Source organism: Brachyhypopomus gauderio, chromosome 9, assembly GCF_052324685.1.
Source record: "Brachyhypopomus gauderio isolate BG-103 chromosome 9, BGAUD_0.2, whole genome shotgun sequence".
NCBI lineage: Eukaryota > Metazoa > Chordata > Actinopteri > Gymnotiformes > Hypopomidae > Brachyhypopomus > Brachyhypopomus gauderio.
Window position 1 is genome coordinate 14,927,182 of NC_135219.1, and position 22,421 is coordinate 14,949,602.

At 44.4% G+C, this 22,421-nt stretch overlaps 1 protein-coding gene across 8 annotated transcripts; it reads right to left on the reverse strand.

The window, feature by feature from the left end:
• Nucleotides 1-63: 63 nt before the first annotated feature.
• Nucleotides 64-21,718, reverse strand: fam49a (family with sequence similarity 49 member A). 8 transcript variants are annotated; one of them, XM_077017467.1, is made up of 12 exons: nucleotides 21,325-21,718; nucleotides 12,694-12,745; nucleotides 6,169-6,248; nucleotides 4,879-5,000; nucleotides 4,567-4,672; nucleotides 4,339-4,475; nucleotides 4,142-4,219; nucleotides 1,792-1,908; nucleotides 1,589-1,668; nucleotides 1,237-1,363; nucleotides 977-1,047; nucleotides 64-748 (listed from the first exon to the last, which is right to left on the reverse strand). In XM_077017467.1, the coding sequence occupies exons 3-12, from the start codon at nucleotides 6,239-6,241 to the stop codon at nucleotides 685-687; spliced, it is 975 nt and encodes a 324-aa protein (XP_076873582.1). In that variant the 5' UTR covers nucleotides 6,242-6,248; nucleotides 12,694-12,745; nucleotides 21,325-21,718; the 3' UTR covers nucleotides 64-684. The 8 variants fall into 8 exon arrangements, with proteins under 8 accessions (XP_076873582.1, XP_076873585.1, XP_076873586.1 ...); XM_077017470.1 differs by lacking the exon at nucleotides 6,169-6,248 and adding an exon at nucleotides 6,593-6,672 and having other exon boundaries at nucleotides 21,325-21,717; XM_077017471.1 differs by lacking the exons at nucleotides 6,169-6,248; nucleotides 21,325-21,718 and adding exons at nucleotides 6,593-6,672; nucleotides 21,072-21,166.
• Nucleotides 21,719-22,421: the final 703 nt, after the last annotated feature.

Consider the following 22,421-nt stretch of genomic DNA (forward strand, 5'->3'; position numbering starts at 1 on the left):
CAGCATGTGTGTAAACCAGCACACGCACGCACACACACGAAACATGTCCAAGTCAGGTGTCAATTTAAAATATACTCAAAATGTCATTTTATTTTCAATTTTAAAGCTGTGGTGATAAGTACTGAATTGTTAGAGGCGCACGCGCACACACAGACACAGACAGAAAAGGCACACATCATAAAAATAAAAAAAACACAACAGCAAAAATATTCAAACCGTTTGCCAAATCACAATATGTATAAAAAAAATTCCCAATTTTGGTTACATTACTGCTTACAATGGCATTGAAGAATGGCCTTCTCACCATTCAGTGAATGATTGGAGCACGGCCACTGAAGCAGGGGTCAGGCACAGAGATCACTTCACTGCAGTCCTCTTCCTCTGAACCCACACCCCCAGTACGGCACCAGCCCATTTTGGTTAACATGTTCACCGTCTTCATTTCAAAAGCAACATCATGAGTACGTTTAAGGCCAAGTGGTTTCATTAAGTGGTGCTTCTGACAGACAGTATGGGCGATTTGTTCTGTTTAGAATAAAAGTTCAGTTTGTTTCCACTGCAGTAACTGAGGGAATGACTATGTAAATACACACAAGTATTAACACCAAGTCCTTAAATAAATGTAAACATATACATCTTTTGAGGTCTGTACATTGATCCTCTTCATTTTTTTTTTTAACAAGCTTACTGGAGCATACTTCTGATCTGTTTTGGGGTCGACTCGTCGTTCAGGTGTTTTGTGGTGAATCTGGAATAAATGGAGTAGAAGAAAAAGCATAAATGAATCTTCCCAAGACAAGTGGCCCACAGCCCCTGGAGGCCCCACAGGTTCCCCTTTACTTAGAAGATTTATTGTTGAAATTCAGGGTATAAATTCATTTGCTGCCACGGTCAACAAGCTCAGCAGGAGCAGCGGTGATTGGCTGACCCGATTGGCTGGTTTGCCACTGTGTACAAACACAAGTTCAGAACTCACTTAAGAGCGTTGAGGAGACCTTCAACATTGTCAGCAGGCTGATCCTTCAGGACTTTTATACATCCTTTCATCTATAGAGAACAATGGGTAAGAAGACAAGTGAGACAGTGATAAAGGCATGACAACTAGCTTTAATAAAACATTCATTTACAAACTTGAAAAATTCAATTCAAATACATACTCCGTGTGCCAAATTTTGCAAACAGACAGGAATCAATGGCTCAAAGTGAATACGAGGATATGGTGGAAAAACAGCTCACGTCAATTTTGGAGCTCCTGGTGAAGGCTCCGTTGGGGTGCACGTGGTCGTACAGGATGATGACCCCCACCATCACCCGCATACAGAAGAGGAGCGTGTCTTCACTGTTGAACCGGCTGGTGTACTCTCTACCAAACAAACAGCACCACCATGAGCTCCACCACCAGACACAACCACCCGTTTCACCAGCCCCCCCGTCCCATACTCAAATATTAAATCACAGGACCTTCAGAACAGCACAGAAAGAGAAAGGAGCGCTACTACTCCGCATCAGCAGTTCTGCTGTGGGAAGAAAGGGGGCGCTCCTGAGCCCAGGCGTTCGTAAGGAGAGGTGGCGGCGTGCGGGCACTCACGGGGTCTCCAGCATGACCTTGCACACGCTGGCCATTGTGCTTAGGCAGTCAGTGGTGTTCTCCAAGGGCAGGGTCTTATTCTGGGGGGGTGGGGAGAAGCATACGCGCCTTGTGTGAAGCATGCAGCAGTAGGAAGATGACAACTGTAAAACGTCATAATAAAAGTTCATGTCAATCAGACTTAATGGAGAGAAGTGCCTTACCTCTGTGACAAAGTTTGTAGTTGCTGTGCTCAGAGTCTTCAGCATAGGAGTGGCCTCGGCGTAGAAGAGAGACATTCTGTTGGCCATCTCGTTGTTGACTTCATTTTCAATGTCCAACTACACAAAAACAAAGGCCTTAAGCACAGCTGATTGTCGACCACCCATAAAGCTGCTTATACTTGATGCGTCGCAATTGGCGCGAGCATCCGCACAGCAAAAATGACACAATCGCGGTGGCTGCCCGAGGTCGTGCACATCTCGATTTTTGTAACTTCCGCTCTTCAGCGCTGCGTTTTGCGCTGTTATGTTTGCAGGGTTCATGCACCTTTACAAGGTGGAATTCAAGCACTTGTACGGCACTTTCCAGGTCCATTGTCAACATTTTCCAGCACCTTCAGCTTAATTAAGTTACATATTTATACTAGGGGTGGGACATGATTAAAAAAATTAATCGAATTAATCAGAAGCTTTGTAATTAATCGAAATTAATCGCATTTTAATCGCATTTCAGTATTTAACATGAGAAATATAAATTTAAGTTTGAATGATGAATGAATCAATGAACAATCAAACTTTAACATCTTGTTTATTTTTCCACCAGTCTACTACACAAACCAATAGATGAGTGCAGAAAACAGCAAACAGTTTTCAGACCACTGGAAATTCTGAACAAAAATGTTTAATTTTGGGAGTTTTGCTCAGGATATTGGAAGAATAAGAAGAATTGAAGTAAATCAGAAGATGTTTTTTAATACCATTTTAGATGGTATACTTTTTCTTTAATTTCCCAGGCCTCTGCCACAGGCATCTCCATAGTGCCTAGAAGTGGTCTTCTGCATGTTCAAAGCAAATGATTGGATCCTTCATTCATTATCTATAATATGAGCTGTCACACCAAGATAATTATTGTTGCTAACAGAGGTCCAGTGATCCCCAGTCAGAGCCACATTTGTGGCGCCCTTCACAATAACCCGTTTTACTTCCCTTTCCTCATCATACAGCTGCTGGAATTTATTCGACATTGTCTTTCTGGACGACAGTTTGTAACTTGCATCAGTTGACATAATTTGCAGAGCTACTTGTAAGCCTTTATTTCCGACCACAGAGGACGAACACCACAAATAATGTGATGCGTCAAGTTTAAACGCCTCCGCCGCTCACGCGAGGTGTGCGGAGTCGCACGCTACGGTCACTCGCGAAAGTTTAATCCAGTCTTAATGGTCCAGTGAAGGTAATTTAAAAACCAGGACATTTCCTCACTTAAAAAAAACCCGGGACAGGATGTGAAATACGGACATGTCCCGGGAAATACGGACAATTGTTCACCCTATCGTACTAGGAATACATTTAGCAGCCAAGTTATCATTACTGACCTGCGCGTTAGCCCCAACATGTTTTGCGTTGAGGTGGTAACGAAGGGTGGAAGTGCTCCTGTGATAAGCGAACTCCTTCCTACATAAAGTGCAAATAACACTATTTTTGTTTGTACTTCCATCTGGAAGTTTCTTATATTTAAATCTCCCATCCACCCATATTGTGTGTCCATATAAGCTGCATGTCTGGAACTCGTGCACTGAGAAACATTCCACGGTGCTATAGTGTCTCATGCGTTAAAATGCGTTAATTTTTTTAGTTCGTTAAATTTTCCTGTAATTAATTAATCAAAATTAAGGCGTTAAAGTCCCACCACTAATTTATACAAATACATATATGGTCGAAATGATTAAAAATAATTAGCGTTTTATCATATTGAAAGAGATGGTACCGTCTCCCCAGTATTCGACCACTGTTATTTATTTGTTTAAATATGTTATTTAATTAAAGTTCTTCTAGCTGAAATCATTCTGGGAAATCGTATTTGGGACTTTTCAGTACAATACATACATTGACAAACAGCCCTGTCTACTTTATGTCTAAATACCTTATTTGTTATTAACAAACTGGTGTGCAATTTATAATATTACGTATAGCTGGTTCACCACACAAGTTATATATAAACTTGCAGTTTTTATGCTGCATTTTTACTGCAACCGTCATGTTATATGATTCATGACTTTAGTGCTACCATTTGAAAACTTCTTGTGGGGCTATGCAAATCTGAATTACATGTAATACTTAGGTGGATACATTTTCCTAACAGTGGAATAGGGTACTCAACCACTCTACTGCAGTAATTATTTTCGTAATCAATGCAGTTAACATCATGCATTTGGGGGGGGGACTGTCAAATACCGTGAAACCGATATAGTTTCGAAAAATACAGTGATATAGAATTTCGGTCATACCGCCCAGCACTAGCTGATTGTAAGCAAGAGGGAGGTGATACCAACTCAAACCGCATTGTACTTACATTCATGTTGTTTATTCTGTTTCGACTGATTGTTCTTCTGTAGTAGCTGAAATCATTCTGGATGGCAGGAATTCTCATCTGAGCAAACAACATTGCAGTCAAGACATGCGATTTTCAAAAACGTGTGATGCAAATCCTGCTACGCTTTACTGTACTTGTGGAGCCAGACGGCTGGAGGTTCATGAGGGCGTTCGTACCTTCAGCTCGTCAAAGCGAAGGGTAAAGTGCAGGATCTCGGCAAACTGCTTGGCGAGGGCCTGCTCCTTCTCCAGGTGCTGGGTAGGCGTGCACGGCGGACAGGTCAGAGACTCCAGAAGACTCTGCAGGGCTTTTTCTGTGAACATGAGAGCAGGCATCACGTCTGCACGGCACACGGCTCAAACCTTCCCGCCCCGCAGGAACAAACTGGTGAAAGGTGGGCGTACCCAGCTTCAGGGAGAAGCCGTAAAACGTCTTGAGTCGCATGACAAGGGGACATACTGAGTTCCACGCCCTCTCTTGAAGCAGCAGGTCACTTGGATTTTTGATGGCCTGGGAAGAACCGAAGAAAAGCGTTAGTCGGACACACGGCCAGTCTGACCTTCCTGCTCACAAACCAAGCGCTAAAAGCAGCAGCACAAGAACACATCCACAGGAATCCACCTATTGCTAATTAAACTGGCGAGAACGAATGACATTTGCAACAGGATTCTGCTAGATGGTGCACACATTTCAAGGTGAGAATGAGACACACGTACATCTCGTATCTCTTTGCCTGCTCCCCTGTAGGCCTGCAAGCCAGACAAGATGCTCTCAGATTCCTGGAGGACGGCATTCACCTGGTTCCACACGTCTCGCTCACTATCTGTTGGCTGTGCATCTGACACACACACACACAAAAACACACAAAACCACACTTGCTTAACTGGCATTTATGGGCATTAATTGCAAAGATACAAACTGCAAAGTTAACAGGAGGACATGTGCAATAAATGTGTTCTAGGTGTAAAAAAAAATATTATTCATGTTGTCTATGAATGGTTAATCTCAAGACAAGTAATAACAGTATATTAAATCAATTATTCCCTTCCTGTTCATATTACGCCCATGTCAAGAAGCAGAGAGGTGTGAGCGAGTGTTTAGTCTATTCCACCTGTGTACAGAGTGGTAGAGGAAATTTGAATTCAAAAACTGTCACAGCAGAAAGTGAGAGGCCACCACATGTAGGTGTGTGCAGCCCCTGTGGCAGTCAGGACAACATCCGATAGGTGGGATTTACAGCAGAACAGGGGGTTTAAAGTCATGCAAATGAAGGTAAAGCAGGATTGTTTAGGAGGATTCAGCCTCTGCCACCCAAAATATACATTACAGGTTAAAAATGGATGTTACAAAAGGGATTTTAACTGGTTAGCAGCCAAACTGCTGCAGCCACAATAGACATTGGCAAACACTTTTGCGTGTGTTTTCTGTGTTTAGCGATTTAGTATTGCAATAAGTATTTACATGTGCAAAATACATGCAAAAGAGCAAAAAACAGAACACATGGCATTCTGCAGTCTACATTTACACAAAACATATTTGCACATGCAAACGTTCCTTGGAGAACCAAGAACTTCAGTAGAGTTTACATGGTCCTCATGGAGGTCTAAATGAAGGTATGTCGATAAACACTCTTGTGGCTACATCATTAGAAGCAGATTTACAAACATTCAGAAGACACGTGCACGGTGTTGGTAGTGAGGGAGGACGAGACGTGCACGGTGTTGGTAGTGAGGGAGGACGAGACGTGCACGGTGTTGGTAGTGAGGGAGGACGAGACGTGCACGGTGTTGGTAGTGAGGGAGGACGAGACGTGCACGGTGTTGGTAGTGAGGGAGGACGAGACGTGCACGGTGTTGGTAGTGAGGGAGGACGAGACGTGCACGGTGTTGGTAGTGAGGGAGGACGAGACGTGCACGGTGTTGGTAGTGAGGGAGGACGAGACGTGCACGGTGTTGGTAGTGAGGGAGAATAATGCAGACATCAGGCCAAGCAAAAGCTATGCTCACTTTCAAAGTCAAGGAAAAAGTTTGGCCCCTGATCGAGCTCTGTGCAAGTGAGCACTTTTAAAAGATTCCCCATTAGGTTTCTGGAAGAGAAGAGCAAACAAGGGAGAGAGGGAGGGAGAGAGAGAGAGAGAGAGAGGTGCGTCATGTCATGGAGAGTAACATCACTAGCCCTCGTGTTGTACTCGCTGTCACAGGTCCCTCATGCTCCCAAAGTTGTTTTAGCTAAACTGAGCTGAGAAGTGAGGGAGTAAAGTAATCTGGAGCGTGGAGGTCCTAGCGTGTGTAGCGAGGGCCCACATCCCTGCGTAAAGCGGGAGAAGCAGAGAGGCAGCGTGCACGTGGAGTGCCCAGACGGCACTCTGGAGGAGAGAGAGGAGTGCAGTCACACGGCGTACAGCAGTTCACCTCCTCCTCTCAAACTTACTTTCAAAGTCCAGGAAAAAATGTGGATAGTTCTCTATTTCCCTGGTAAGGACTTTTAGAAGATTACCCATTCCAGCAAACCTAATCAAGATATAAACCATAAAACATGAATGAAACAAATGCAGAAAGAAAAACAATCCAATAGCATGTGAACTGACGAGGCATGAGCACCAAGACACAATACATTTAACTACTGTGTGTTGACAATAAACACTAATGACAATAACCAAGCAGATCCGACGTCACGAGAAGGTGGAAGGTGATCAAGTGATGTAGTTATCCAACTGCCTCGCCTGTGTTTCTAACAATGGCGCATGGGTTGTTCTACTGTAGACACCCCACAATTTGGCAAACCTTCTTATCCAGAGCAACATGCACAATCTTACTCGATTAAATCTTTGAGGACTGGTTTGCAGAGGCAGAATTAAACAAGAGTAATACATTAGCACTTCTAAATGTAATTGAATAAGAAGCCATGTTTTTGATGGTTGGGGCAGAAACACAGTAGGTTTTTTATGGGCTTGTGAGTCAACTGCCCAGGCAACACTGAATTACATAAAAGAAAACATGTGCGTGTGTGTGCGCGAGTGATATGATGCATGGTATATAAATAAAAATTAAAACCCTGTAGTAGCATAATCAAACCACTAGATGGCATAACTAACAGTACATGCACTACTGAAGCGACTAGCAAGGGCAGAACTCACTTTGCATTCGCCACGGTTTCACATATCAATTCCTTTATCATATTACAACATCACAAGTAATGCAAAGTGAAAATACAGATTCTAGATGCATGTAGTTCATCAAATACAGGACGGCATTGTTTATGCTTTAATAACAGACACCATCAAGTGGTATAATTCATCAGGAAAACATGAATATATCAGTTGGAGCCACCCCTCAACTCCTGTGTGTATGAGAAGTGGAACAGCTGAACTGTTCAAGTGGGTTTTTTTAACTCCACTGCAGCAAATTAAAGTGCTGAAGCACAGCGGCGGCGGCCATTATCACCGTGGAAACAGAACTGCACACGCGCGCCGCAAGCAGCCGGGCTTTTATTTTTTTCTGCAGAACAGGATGTGAAGTTAAATTGTCTTTGTTGCATGTGGTTAACCAGTTTACAATGACTACTGCATGTTTTACAAAGCCTGCCGGGACTTTGCTGCTAGACAAACCGCTCCTCAAAACAGGACGCGTGTGCTCATCGTTGTACTGTACTGCTCATCTGCGAGTGTTGTACCCACACGTCCGGTTCCTTATACCAACAGGAGTCATGAAGGTGAACGGGCTTAAAAGCTAAAGGTGCACATGCATGTACTGGGACAGAACCAGCCCCCCATGTTCATAGTCAAAGCATGCCTGTGTGAGAACACACCTCTTAAAAGCTTGACCTGTGTCATTAATATCATGACCTCGTGGACTGGAAGTGTGTATAGGACCTTCACAGCCCGTCTGTGGAGAACGATAACCCAGCAACACACTTCCAGAGCCCTCACACTCCCTTTACACGCTCGGTAGAGTCAGAAAACCACTAAACTTGCATGAAATTAGAGTAGGGGTGGAATCACTGAAAACTGCATGTGTCATGACATTAAAAACACAGCAGGGTTGGGAGGACTCGCAATTAAAACACCTACTGCAGGTATCCAAGCCAAGGATGGACACTAAATCAGACACTAATTAAAAATACAAACTCCAAGTCCATTATGGCTTTCAAGAAAGGCACCAGTTCCGTATACTTCAGTAAAGTATTTTTCTGTTCAGGGAGAACTTAATTCACATTTGCATCGTTATCGCCACTGGAATGCTGGAATGCTGAGAAACGTGAACGGAGCGACCTGCTTGTCCAGATGGAGGGAAAGTTCTTCCTGGTTTGGAAACTTAACATCTCACTGAATCAGTTTCCACAGTTACTGGATGATGGTTTCAACAAGATGGGCAAGTTAAAACCACAATGAACGCACTGCAGGTCAGAGTGTAGGAGACCCCATACCTTTCCTTGTCTGTCCAAAAATACCCACAAAAAGAGGAAACTGCAGGAAATTCTCTAATAATTGCTCATCAGCACTTGCAACTGCCAACACGTTACATGTCGTGAATTATGTTCATCTTAGGAACGCAACACCCAACATCTTAAGCATTGTAAACATGATCCATGTTTCAGTGATGGGGGGGGGGGGGGGGGGGGGGCGGTATCACCATGCAAGCAGAGTCCATACAGCTCCGTCCACGGTGGCGTTCAGGGAGGAGATCCCATTCAGCGGGGCCCTTCCAAAGGCCACTTTACTTCTGAGCACTAATTATGTCTTTGTAGAGGATGTATATATACACCAGAAAGGGATTTTTACAGGCCTACTTTATGTACATTTTGTTTTTTAATATATATATAATTAGTGGTGGGACTTTAACACGTTAATTTCGATTAATTAATTACAGGTAAATTAACGCACTAAAAAAATTAACGCATTTTAACGCATTTAACGGACGAGACACTTTTGCACCGTGGAATGTTTCTCAGTGCGCGAGTTCCGGGCATACAGATTATGGACACACAATAAGATGATCATGATGGAGATGACTGAAGAGGCTACGCTGGTGGATGGGAAATTTAAATATAAGAAACTTTCAGATGGAAGTACAAACAAAAATAGTGTTATTTACACTTTATGTAGGAAGGAGTTCGCTTATCACAGGAGCACTTCCACCCTTCGTTACCACCTCAACGCAAAACATGTTGCGGCTAAAGCTGGGCGTACACTGTGCGATATTTTAAATCGTGTACTCAGCTCCAGCTCAAACTGTACGACTAAATCGCAGGGAGAGTCGGCTCGTGGAGCTGCTTCAACAGTGCGATACTCTCACGAGGAGCGATTTGAATTTCAAAAATGTTTGATGTTCTTGCAACGCTGCGATTTCTGATCGGGAGTTGTGAATCGCTCCTCGTTTACCTGTGTAAACTATACGATGCACGACACGCGATTGAGCCGAAACGAGTGAAAAATCGGCTGAAAATGGGCCAAAAATCGCACAGTGTACGCCCAGCTTAACGCGCAGGTCAGTAATGATAACTTGGCTGCTAAATGTATTCCTAGTACGATAGGGTGACCAAACGTCCGTAATTCACATCCTGTGAGGAAACGTCCTGGTTTTTAAATGACCTTCATTGGACCATTAAGACTGGATTAAACTTTCGCGAATGGCCGTAGCGCGCGACTCCGCACGCGTTTATACATGATGCGTCACATTATTTGTGTTGTCCGCTCTCTGTGGTCGAAGATAAATGCTTACAAGAAGCGCTGCGAATTGCGTCAACTGATGCAAGTTACAAACTACCGTCCAGGGGTGAGTACGTAAGAACGTAAGAACGAGGTGACGAAGTACTTGGCACTAAGAACGTTTTGGGAAACTCACCCCAGAAAGAGAATGTCGAAGAAAATCCAGCAGCTGTATGATGAGGAAAGAATTAAAACAGGTTATTGTGAAGAGTGCCACAAATGTGGCTCAGACTGGGGATCACTGGACCTCTGTTAGCAACAAGAATGATCTTGGTGTGACAGCTCATAGATGATGAATCTATAGATGATGAAGATCCAGTCATTTGCTTTGAGCATGCAGAAGACCACTTCTAGGCACTATGAAGATGCCTATGGCAGAGGCCTGGGAAATTAAAGAAAGTCTACCATCTAAAATGGTATTAAAAAACATCTTCTGATTTACTTCAATTCTTCTTATTCTTCCAATATCCTGAACAAAACTCCCAAAATTAAACAACATTTTTGGTCAGAATTTCCAATGTTCTGAACTGTTTTCTGCACACTACACATATATTGGTCTTCGTAGTAGACTGGTGGAAAAATAAACAAGATGTTGAAGTTTATGATTATGTTCATTGATTCATTCATCATTCAAACTTAAATTAATATTTCTCATGTTAAATACTGAAATGCGATTAATTTCGATTAATTAATTACAAAGCTTCCGATTAATTCGATTAATTTTTTTAATCGCGTCCCACCCCTTTTATATATATATATATATATATATATATATATATATATATATATATATATATATATATATATATATAAATAATTTTTTATACCTCTTTGTGAGGTATATGTGCGTCATTTATGAGAAACACTCCAGAAAGATTGAATGTTTTAAATTATTCTCAGAGTAATCCATAGCAATCCATCAGCCTTCAGACACATGCTAAATCCTGCCAAATAAAATACTATATCGTGTTGTACATACAAAAGCCAGGAGTGCCAGGAGAGATTCTGGATTCAGCACTGCATACGTTCAGCGCCAGATTGTGTGTAAATGCAGCCAACACAGATTCCATCGAGATCTAGTGTTAAAAATCACTTTGACTATAGGAGACTCATCTGGGATCATACAAGTGGCCTATGGAGACAGTGATGTTAGAGGGGAGTCCTGTCTGGGCCTGTGCACAAGGCAGGGGCGGGAGGCTCCTGAATGCAGTTTCTGTTCTTAATCTCAAAGGCAGCACAGACTCACTTCTCTGGTATCTTTATCACCTGCAATTTACAGTTTAATGGAGGGCAAAGCACAATCGCTTAGCAGCAGCTAATCAGGTCTTTTCAGTGACTAGATCGAGAGAGAGAAGGAGCACAAAACTGAACACTCGTACAGCGAGCACTTCTGGGACTTGCTGGCACGGTTTTGAGGATGAAAAGTTGCTGGCAAATTTGTCCCAAGCCAGCGTGTAATGCGGGCTGATGTCAGAACTACAGACAGAACTGAAAGCCCCTCCCTGAAACGCAACGTACATTTGCCCCCGATTTCCCGTGAAGTATGTGCATATCAAGCCACTAGGACAAACACGCACACCTGACTGATCTGCGTTTTAGCTTTTGCACAGAGTGAAACACCGTGGCCAGACGGCCGCGTTATACGCCGCACACCGTGGCCAGACGGCCGCGTTATATGCCGCACACCGTGGCCAGACGGCCGCGTTATACGCCGCTCTCCCTGGAATCTAGGGGAACACACCACAGCCAACTCTGCGCACTACACTTTACTTCTTAAAGCCCAGATGTCAAGGGTGCTAAAACCATAAGGTGTCAGCTGTCTACTCCCGGTTCTGAGATGTGAAGCGTTTGATTAGTCCTGATGAAACGAGTGTCGACTGGTTCCACAGCACTGGCACGCGTACTGGGACGGGGTGTTCAGGACGCATTTCCCAGAACTCTAGTACAGCTGGTCTGATTAATAAAAGCACTATTGCAAACTGGTAGTTCAATTGGGTATTAGTTATTTGTTTTGGGCACTTTTCCTGCTGTAAAACAAGTCGCTGTTCTAAAATGGGGCTTACATCCTCTCTGGAGCCAGACATCGTTCCTGGAAATTAACCCTGAAACAAAATCCAACACTCCAGGAATTTTCTGAAAGTGTTCTAGACTAATGTGAAAAACTCTCTGCTTGCTCAAGTTGCCATCAGCATCATCAAGACTGAATGGCTTAGACAGGAAGCGGACGTTCAGACAAAAGTGAAGGGAGTTTGTCCCAAATCACCAAGGTCCCCTGACGCGCTCACAGGACACTAGTTGCCCACAGTGCTGTTGTATACGCTTCGTTTGGTGTTGCAACTCTGAGCGTGAAGGGTGAGCTAAAGGCTGCATGAATCAACTCAACAGCGCAACACACACCCTGCCCCTGCCATGCCAACGCTACCATGGAGATGAGAATTACACCAGTCCACACTCGGTATGAGGCTAGTGGAGGTCTTGTCAACACATGGGCCATCACCGCAAGTGTACGTTATAAAATACACCACATAAAATGACCAGGGAGCGCCGGTACAAGGTATGTTGTTATAATAAAGGTGGCAGCTTAACTGTATTTACGTTACTGATCTCCAGCAACACTTTCAACTCCACTAACAATAAGCAAGTGAAATTTAGACACTGAATACAGTAACACTCACTGTGCAATTAAGGAAAATCACTTATGCAAATGCATGTGAATATTCAAAGCATCATTAACAATTATGTATTATAAAGTGATGGCTGATTAGCTAAGCATAGGTCATCATGTCTAAATATACAGCATCATGGCATGAAAAGCACACATTACCTTATCTGGAGGAGAACTTGGTCTTCCTTTTAGATCATTCACTTGTTGATTTCTAGAAGAAAGATTAAATGTTATTAGTTATCTTAAACAACAAATGTAATTCCTCTGTTGTGTGTGTATTCAGTGGGTTTAAAATGCTTCTGCATGGGAGAATTTCCTGACCACACAAGCGCATGACCATCAGAGCACGATAAGGGATTGCATTTCTTCTGCATTAATGGAGAAGTGAATATGACACACACACGCACGAACAGGACCACGTACAGTACCTACAACACAGTCAACACACATTATATGCACAATTGGTAAATGATTAAAGTACAGCTGTGGATAGCATTTCCAATAGTCTTACGCTTTATAAAGGCAATTTAAAAACCTCTCCAGTCAAGCAGGAGGTCAAGACAACAGCGCAAGTTTACATGGACAGGGTTAAAGTACACAAACAATATCGAAAGTTATAAATCTCCTAGCTCGTAAAAATAATGGTGTCAGCCAATCTGTAACCATCAGTTTGTACTGCAATAGCCCTAGAACACCAAGTGGGCTGGGGCTTCCCCACCACGTCCGCGCGTCACCCGTCTCCTAACGAGTCTGTATGGCCGCAGCGAGCACCAGGCAGCGTTCAGCCTCCACAGACCCCAGACGGGCCTGTGCGCTCTACTCAATCAGCAGACAGCTGTGGATCAGCACCGCCGAAGCGTGTGGACCTGCAAGATGAGAAGGGGAGAGAGAGAGAAAGGGGGCATCTGCCCTTCCCTACGATCAGCTTCCATCTGCCAGGGCCCGTGGCCATTAGAAGCCCCGCCCCCACGCGCACCCAGGCCTCTTGTTGGCGGGGCACAGGAGAGATGCCACCACGCACTAATGCTCTTGTGCATGTACAGACATCACCAGCATTTCAAGGAAATTCCTGCAACGCTCAAGACTCCAGAACCATTCCACACGATGGAGGAACTTCATCTCTGATATTTCCCCTCTGCAGCTCCAGGAATCAAGAAAATTCCAAGAAAATAAACGTTTAATTTCAGAGTGGAGTTTTGCCATTGGCTGTAACAAGTGACATGGCTCCACACCGAAGCTGCGTATTGGGCAGGGCGGGGGCGGGGCTCCCGCGAGGGCGCAGCACATCCACCGCGCGCGATTCTCACCGTATGCAGCAGGAACATTTCCAGAATAGTGCAACACGTGTCGTAATACGAGAAACCCGTTTTTACGCACGAGATAGCAGTTTGACACAGTGATGCTTGCAGAAACAGTGTCCTCATTCAGGCCCTGCAGAACCAAGTCCACTCCCTTCAGCTGAAATAACTTATTTAACTAAAAAAACAACAAAAACTAACCAAAAGAGAAGAGCTGTGACCTCAGGTCGAGCCTCACTGTGGCGGTGGAGTCTCGTAGGAGCAGCTACTCTCCTAAACCCTCAGAATGACAAACATATTCACAGCACATATTCACACAACCTCCCGCCTCCTGTTACTGTGATGAAGGTCTCCATGGCAACATGGTCATTAGAGAGGGAAGCCCGTTTGAGTGGCAGGTTTCCTGCAGCCTAGGGAGCCTACATAGTGCAGCCCTTCACAATCAAGGGCAGAGATGGACAAACGTGGCTGGAGAGGAAAAAAAGCTCTGAAAACAGGAAAACAGGTGGGGGGGGGGGGGGTTTTAAACTTTTGGCACTGAAATTCATGAATTGAGAAGGAGTGTGACGTGATAGACTGTGCATGGTTAAAGCCCAGTCCGTGTCAATGCTACAGGACTGCATTTAACTAACACACACACAGGAAGGCCACACCCAGGTCTCTGTAACAAACAAATTGAATGACAAACTTGACTCATTTTCTGAAAGTTTTTATTTGTGTAATCCGCAACTTTCTAAAAGAGGTCACAAGCTTAAAGGGGGTTTCCCCAAGTGCCTTGGCCAAGTCAACTGGAAACTAAAAATTCCCTGTCCAGATTTCCCCAGACCTTCATAAAGGAGACTCCTGGACACTCCAAATGCCCACTTCCCCCTCACCAAGAAACCAACAACAAGAAAAGACCATTTCCAGTTGAACTCTAAAAACTAGGATGAATGCCTGCAGAATGGACCATTAACAATATTGCACATGCACCCCTACTCCTGGTTATTGGGGCTCAGTGGTAGGGCCCATTGTGAGGTCACCAATGACCAGTCTGACATCACCATCTCAGCCCATATGGGCACTGGTATGCCTGGTCACCGATTTAATAACTCAGTTATTGTTCGTTGTGAAGTTCGTAGAGCCGAAAACACTCTAGATTTCCAGGCTGTGCTCATTTTCCAAATGTTTGTAATTGAAGGACTCTGTTCTGCTGGGGTAGACAGATAAGAGTCAAAGTTTCCTTGCATTCAAAAGGTACGTTACTAATCCAGCACTGAAGTGGGGTCTGGACATGATGGAGACATTAGCCATTATCCATGGAATGTAATTGTGTGACCTCCAAAGACTCCAAAGACTGGATATCCATATGCTGCTCGCAACATTAGGGTAGCAGGAAAAAGCTGAGGAGTTTTTCTTCTTAAAAAGCAACAGAACTCTGCAAGGGGTTCTCAAAGGAGCCACTCTTCAGAGTTCAACCCACTGAGCATGCAACACACACCCCAGAGAGATTCAATGAAGCACATAAAATGACCACATTTCAGAAGTAAATAACTGTGGGTAGAAATCACAACACGGGTAAGGAAATGATGCAAAACACCAGTTTCTCCAAGGACTTTCTACTACTGTGACAGGATACTGATCTGAGATGTTCCAGCTTCAGAGCGCATAGGACAGAAATACCATTTTGCGTGGGGGGGGGCCAATCAAAGACAACACTCCTCACGACAATCAGCTGCAGGGCCCTTTTTAACCCCCCGTAAACTGCAGATGGGAAATGTCCCATTGACGCCTGTAAAACGAGCCTTGTAGACAGATCTCCCCCCTTTAAGCACAAACTGAAACGTAACCCAGCTGAAGCCCTCGGTTTAACTGCTAGTTGGACCCGTGATGGCTAAACACAAGTGAGAATAGCCCATGTTGCAGATGTACTCTGCACTGATCCGACAGGCTGACAGGCAGACATGGCCTGAGGGGCAGGTCAGACCAGGTAACTGAAGGACTGTCATCCTCAGCAAGGCAGTGGCATTAGAACTGAGACCAGGCACACTCAGTAGATGGCTGAATGCAGCTAAACTTTTCAATCATTGTGTTTGAGGAGTTGCACATCACATACACTAAATAAATATACTTCTAAATTAGGACAATATAGTTAATTAGGAGTAACTAAAATCAGAAGTAGTAAAAACTGATAAGCCAGAGTTTGTAAAGCTAAATATGGGTGAAACTAGATCATGTCAATGTGAAAACCAGCAAGTCTGGCCAGCGGTGTGACAACAGGGTTAAGGTTAGAAACGCATTTTGCCAAAGTCGTGCTCAGTGACTACCCAAACGGAGCATTGCAGGGAATTCCTTCAAGCATACTGAAGAATTCAAAACACACACCCACACACACACCCATACAGAATAAAGAGAGAAGAATGTTGAGCCCAAGTGTGTGACTTTAGAGCCCTGGTCCCTTTCCAAACATAGCCATTTTTTTTTCTCCAAATGAATTCTCCTCCTCAGGACACAGCTTTAGAGGGTATGACTGCATACAAGGAACATTCACAAATTTCACTTCACGTCATAATCCTGAAAAGCCTGATCCGGAGTTTGTTAGTTGTTTCACTACATGACATAAGTCAACTTTGTAATGGACTGACGATGACGATAGCGTCAGGAATGAAGTCGGACGATTTAAATGCCATAACGCATCAAGGGGAAATACACACACGTCTCTACCATTCACACGGAGGTAAGGGCTTCTCCACAGCCAGCGAGTGGGAGGAGCTGCGATACAGAAAGAGGAATGACAGGAGATAATCATCCTCTACCATGGTTAAACGCTGAAGGACAAAAAAACAACCCTCACATACTTGCAACTAGTTGTCAGCCTGGTTTGATCAAAGCAGAGACCAGTGGTGCGTCATTCTTCTTAGTGTGTGCATCACGGGATGAAGATTCAAGAACAAGGACTCGTGCCACACTGATTAAACCCCAAAGATCCCCTCCCACCCCACCAACAACCGTCACCCAGTGTGGGCTGGGGAGGCGGGACCGGACGGTCTTCTATTCCAGCTGACAATCCTGCCATACATAACCCACGCTGACTGCTAGGAAGACGCCAGCCGGAGCAGAGAGGCTAAATCCTCAGCGGCACTCACGAGGAGCAAGGTCAGCATCACACATCTGACAGCTCAGAAACCGTCAGCCTCAGCAGAAGCAATTCAGGTATACAACCACCATCGATGAAGTGGCTTAGGGGATATTTGTCCTGTATACTCCAAGCTTTAACACTTGGTTGGATCGCATAAACGTCATAAAAAATAAAACAAAAACAAGCACACCGAATGCTCCTTCACATGGACGCCAATATGGAAAGAGTCAACATGGTCTCAAAGATCCGTTTTTAAAAGTCACCAAGGAGAAAAAACAAAACAAAAATTGGTCCAACACCACCGAGCTTCCCTCTGCCTCGTGTGAACGCGAGGGCAGACTGAGCAGGACCGAGGAGTTCTGCCCTTATTTGGGCGCTGGAGAAGGGACGGCCGAACGGGCGCTGCGGGCCGCACTGGGGCTGCGGGCCGCATGGGCGCTGACCAACGGGCCCGACACGAACCCCTCACATTCACACATCCGTGAGCATCGCACCACAGCAGGCAAGCTGGGTGTCCATCTCCTCTGTTAGCTTCAGAGCTGGGGTTTCTCTCCACATTCAAGATCTAATGAGCTAAGGTCTTCAGTAATGTGTTTAGTAAGACAGAGAGGAGGGAGTTTGGGACCAAGGAAAAAGCCTTCTGAGAGTTAACAGAGCAGAGAGTTGGTATTCAAAGGTTGGGGGGGGGGGGGTCTCCACGGCTAGTCGTAAAACGTGTAGGAGTCCGAGGCGTACAATCCTTCTGACGCTTGCCACCGTTCTGAATGATACTTCTGTGCTGTGAAGCCCGCGAGTCTCAAAAGCAGCGGGAGACAAAAGGGCCGTGTCTTGGAGTCTAAGGGAAGACAGAGGGTGTTCACTAATCCACCAGTCCAATCTGAGACATCACTGTTAAGCCCGCCACAATATAGGCTGTGCTTGACTGCAGCTTCTGTGCCCCTCTGAAAACCCCAGTCCGACCAGTGGGCTCACATGCACAGCTTGGCTTCATCAGTCTCGCTGCCCGAAAAACACACAGGGCAACTGCGACAAGGAAACCACTTTACTTCAACGAGGAGTTAAAAACGGCACCGTGCTGGCCAAAAAGGTGTTTACTTATTAAAAAGAAAAATAAACAAATAAATAAATCTTCTGCACATTTCACACATTATGTTCCCTGGGCTTTCACAGGCCGTTACCACGGACAAAAACATCATAAATCTAAGCACTTCAGCAGCTGCTGTAATCAATGAAGGCAGAGCAACAGTGAGGAGAGCCAGGCGGCTCACGAGGCCAGCGCTGCAGCCAAGGGAGACAGCAGCTGGAACAGAGGCTGGGAACTGGACTAGGCCCTAGAGTTCTAGGGCCCTACAGAAAGCACTGCCAGAAATGGCACCCCTCACCTACAACATAAAGATCATGGCAGCCAGGAGCAGGCATCGGTCTGGACACACCACTGCACACCAAGTTGTGAGGAATCCTCACATATCACAACTTGCACGTAGTGCTTCAAAAATCACACAACGGTGGTCAAAGCATTTCACACGAGGTACTTCCTCTCTGGCTAACCGCTGATGCACAGAATGTAAATCCAAAAAGTGAAACAAGAACAGGAAGTTCAGAGAATGATAGATCACACATTTTCACTTTGTCTTCATGTGAATGATTCTATGATGACACACTCAGAACGCATTTCCACAAAAGTATGCTTATGTGTGTGTGTATATATATATATATATATATATATATATATACACACACACACACACACACACACACACACACACACACACACACACACACAGGATTTTCCCTTATTATTGAATTTCTAAACACTATGAAAGTTCTTTATGCAAAATTGGCCTTGTAATCATTATAAGCGGTCTTAGATCTCCCACCTCCAGTGTGGACACTTTTGACTCCATTATTTACCAAGTGTGAAACCATGAACAAAGAACACCCTATTTTTTTTCCAGTGTAGTCCAACTAATGACCTCTGACTCCAGAGCACCGTAAAAGAACTCAAGACACCATTTTCTACTTATGTGACAGACCACTGTTAACCCAAAACCACAGCATCAAATCACAGAGCTATGGCTTCACACCATTTCATAACACGCTTCCCTCCAAAGCCCTGCCTAATGAGTAAGCCTATGAATATTTATATTTTATTTAATACTTCTCAGTTCACATTTTTTAAATAGCTCTTTGTAACATCAGGTTTCAGGGGCTTAAACATGCTACCATGCTTCATGTAAGAGTGAATCTGCTTCCAGCAGACCCAATAAACTGTTAATTGGTACACAGTACTGTCTGTTCAGCATCAGAAATCCCAGAAGCCATCCAGTCACACGCCCACTGGCTGATACACATACGAACACCACCACCACCAGAACAACTCTCCCTGTTGCTCCGTCCTTCTCCCCCACCACACAGTAGTTAGCAGACACTTCTTGCAGTCATGGTGTGTCTGCATTCAAAAATACCCCCAAAAAAACCCTTTCCAACATTTACCATCTTCACTGTGCACTGTACAAATTCAGCTTTAGAAAATCCATAAGCAACCAGAACCAAGCATCTAATTTCTCCTGCTACAGATGTATCCGAGCAGGAGACCTCCGCCAATTAACAAACGGTTTTACACATGCCTGGTGGCCAGCTGGAAAGGCCTGAAAAAAAGCTCTTTGGTCAGCGCACAATACATTTTACACACTGCCAACGCTCGGTCACTGCGAACTCCTCCCTCAGCTCAATGTTTCACACCAACCACAATCACACTCAGCAAGCCACAAGCAGGCCATAAGACCCAACACACAATCACTATCATTAACAATTAGCCAAAGATGGCCCAGACTTACCAGTGGGGTTCATGACAAGCTCTTTTTAGCCATTTCCTTCCCACTATTGGGATTATGGTTTTATTGAAATGCAAATAACTTGTATAGCCTGTATAATTATAGAGGAAGTAATACATCCCTTTAGAATCCCACATTAAGCACATGTTCTTCTAGGCACGGAAGTGCACGGACCTTAAACACCTCTGTCAACAATGAAAACTTGCTGCTGTCATGGAGACGCTGACCGGTCAAACAGCTCGGTAATTAGATCCCCCTTCGTTTCAAGAGACATCAGGCAAGTGCGAACCTAGCCAGCCACCCAGGGGCCCCAGCCACCCAGGGGCCCCAGCCACCCAGGGGCCCCAGCCACCCAGGGGCCCCAGCCACCCAGGGGCCCCAGCCACCCAGGTGCTGTGCAGGCCAGCTGCAGCAGTACGTCTTGGCAAAGAGGCAGCGTTTCGCAGTGGATCTGGGATGACCATCATAAAGCTGGAAAACCTCTGGTGCACTAGGAAACCACATTACAAAACGGAGCTGCGAAAGAAATACTACAACACTGCGTCCAGGAGATTCTGTGAACTGATATTTACAATGGCAATCTGGCACTTTGGGCCACTAAGCATTTTTCATCTTATGCAAAAACCACACACACAACTGTACTTTAAATAAATTATTATTTTCATGTAATTAATGGAAAATAAATATTTGACTGCGAGTGGGCTGAGGTTCCGACCCACTGAAAGATGAGAGCGCCGATTACATTAAATGAACGAGCGTACCTGGCGGTGTGGTACCCTCATTACCCGTCAGCGCACAGGGCGGTCACTTAAGTACCTTTAGAAACCTTAAGCTCTTTCAATAAAACGTTCAAATTAATGTCAAGACGCAACAGATTCAAAGTGACACGTAGGTACCAACTTTACTAATCAAAGACCGCAAAGGAACGGTGTAAAGAACGGTGTATTACTCGGCGAGGACCGTAGCTAGCCACCGACACCAACATCGCAGCCGCTCGTACAAGTTGGTGTGATAAATATAATTAAACCGCTAACGCGCCTTCACGTGCAGCCCCGCGTGCTCTCACGTTAACGACCGCGGCACGCGACCTGCCGATAGCTAGCCACCACCAGCTAGCTAAACTTACTGTAAACACTGTCCGTTTCGCGAAACAAAACTACCGCTGCGGTCGAGTAAAGAACAAACGCATATCTCAAAGTGTTTTTTTGGAAAGAAAGGACGGGACCCGTACAGCGTAAAGCGGAAGGTTCACGGCAAATTAACGATAACGGCTACTCGTCCACTTACTTGCCGTCTCGCACGAGACCACGGTTGCAGCTCCCCTCCTCGCGGCGCTCGTGTCGCGAGACGGCTAACGGCTAACACGCTAGCCGAGGCGCTGGCGCGTGCGAGCGCCTGACATGGCTAACTGACGATCGCTCAGAAGTAACGTGAAGCCCCTAAGATCTCGGAAAGTGGCAAAGCCGTCAAAACCCGACGATAGAGTAGGCTTGCCCCAACTTTTAAACCATGAACAACAATCACCAAGATTCAATCTTACCAGTATTTGTTTCCAGAAGTGCCACAACAGAATTTTATAAAATTTTTTCCACAGCTGCCAATTTTGTCCTACACCTTCCCCTGTACCCGCAGTTGTGAACGGTAGTAAGGGGCACCGGCCCTATCCAGACTCCACAGACCCAGGTCCTCCCTTAGTGCCGCCAGCCGCAGTAGGGAAAGTCCACGGTGCAGGGGTGCAGAGTATTGGTTCACAGATGGTGCAACGTCTGTTAATTTAAGCTTTAGAATTTTGCCTAAAATGCACAAATATGCAAGTTACCACATAACTAACGCCTTAAAAATTATTAAATTAATTCTAAACAATGAGAGTTAAAGAAGAGAAGTTTCTTATCATTGCCATATGGATTTTCCCAAGTGGCGTTGGCAAGTGAAAGAAGGCGAGAAATGGAATCGAGCCGGAGGCGTGAAATGGGCGACAGTATGTCCTACAAAACAAGGGCTGCTTTGGGGATCATCTTCAAAATATAGGTGCTGTGACTGGTAATAATTGTGTTATGGTAAGATGTTGTAGAACAACTTTAATATCGTTGTGGTGAAATATCGGAAAATGTTTTAAATATAAATGTATCCTCTTGGAATACCAATTATCATACCAGAGAGATCAGTAAAATGATGATGGCAGAACATTAGTGTTGAAAATGTTTCATAAAAGTAATATAATTCATTTTGTAAAATTATGTACTATTTATGAATGTTTATGAACATAATGAGATTTGAAATATTATAGTCACTTTACATTGTGTAAATTTCAATATCAACATGTCTCCTGCTTTTAAATCCTTATAGTTATACTTTCACATATTCCATTCTTAAACTACCAACTACCAACCAAGCGAGAATTGGCGTGTGACTGGATGTAAAGGTTGTGTCTCTGTTAATTGTAAAGCGACTTTTGAAATTTTGAAAGGCGCTATATAAATATAACGTAATTCATTCACAATATAAATAAACAACTGTGGAAAAAAATAATTTCGCTTTAGCACAGACACATGCCACAAGCACAATAGTACAATATCAGTAAACTGTGGAAAAGATCGACAGTGACATCTAGTGGACTGTAAATTCAAGAACATAAAA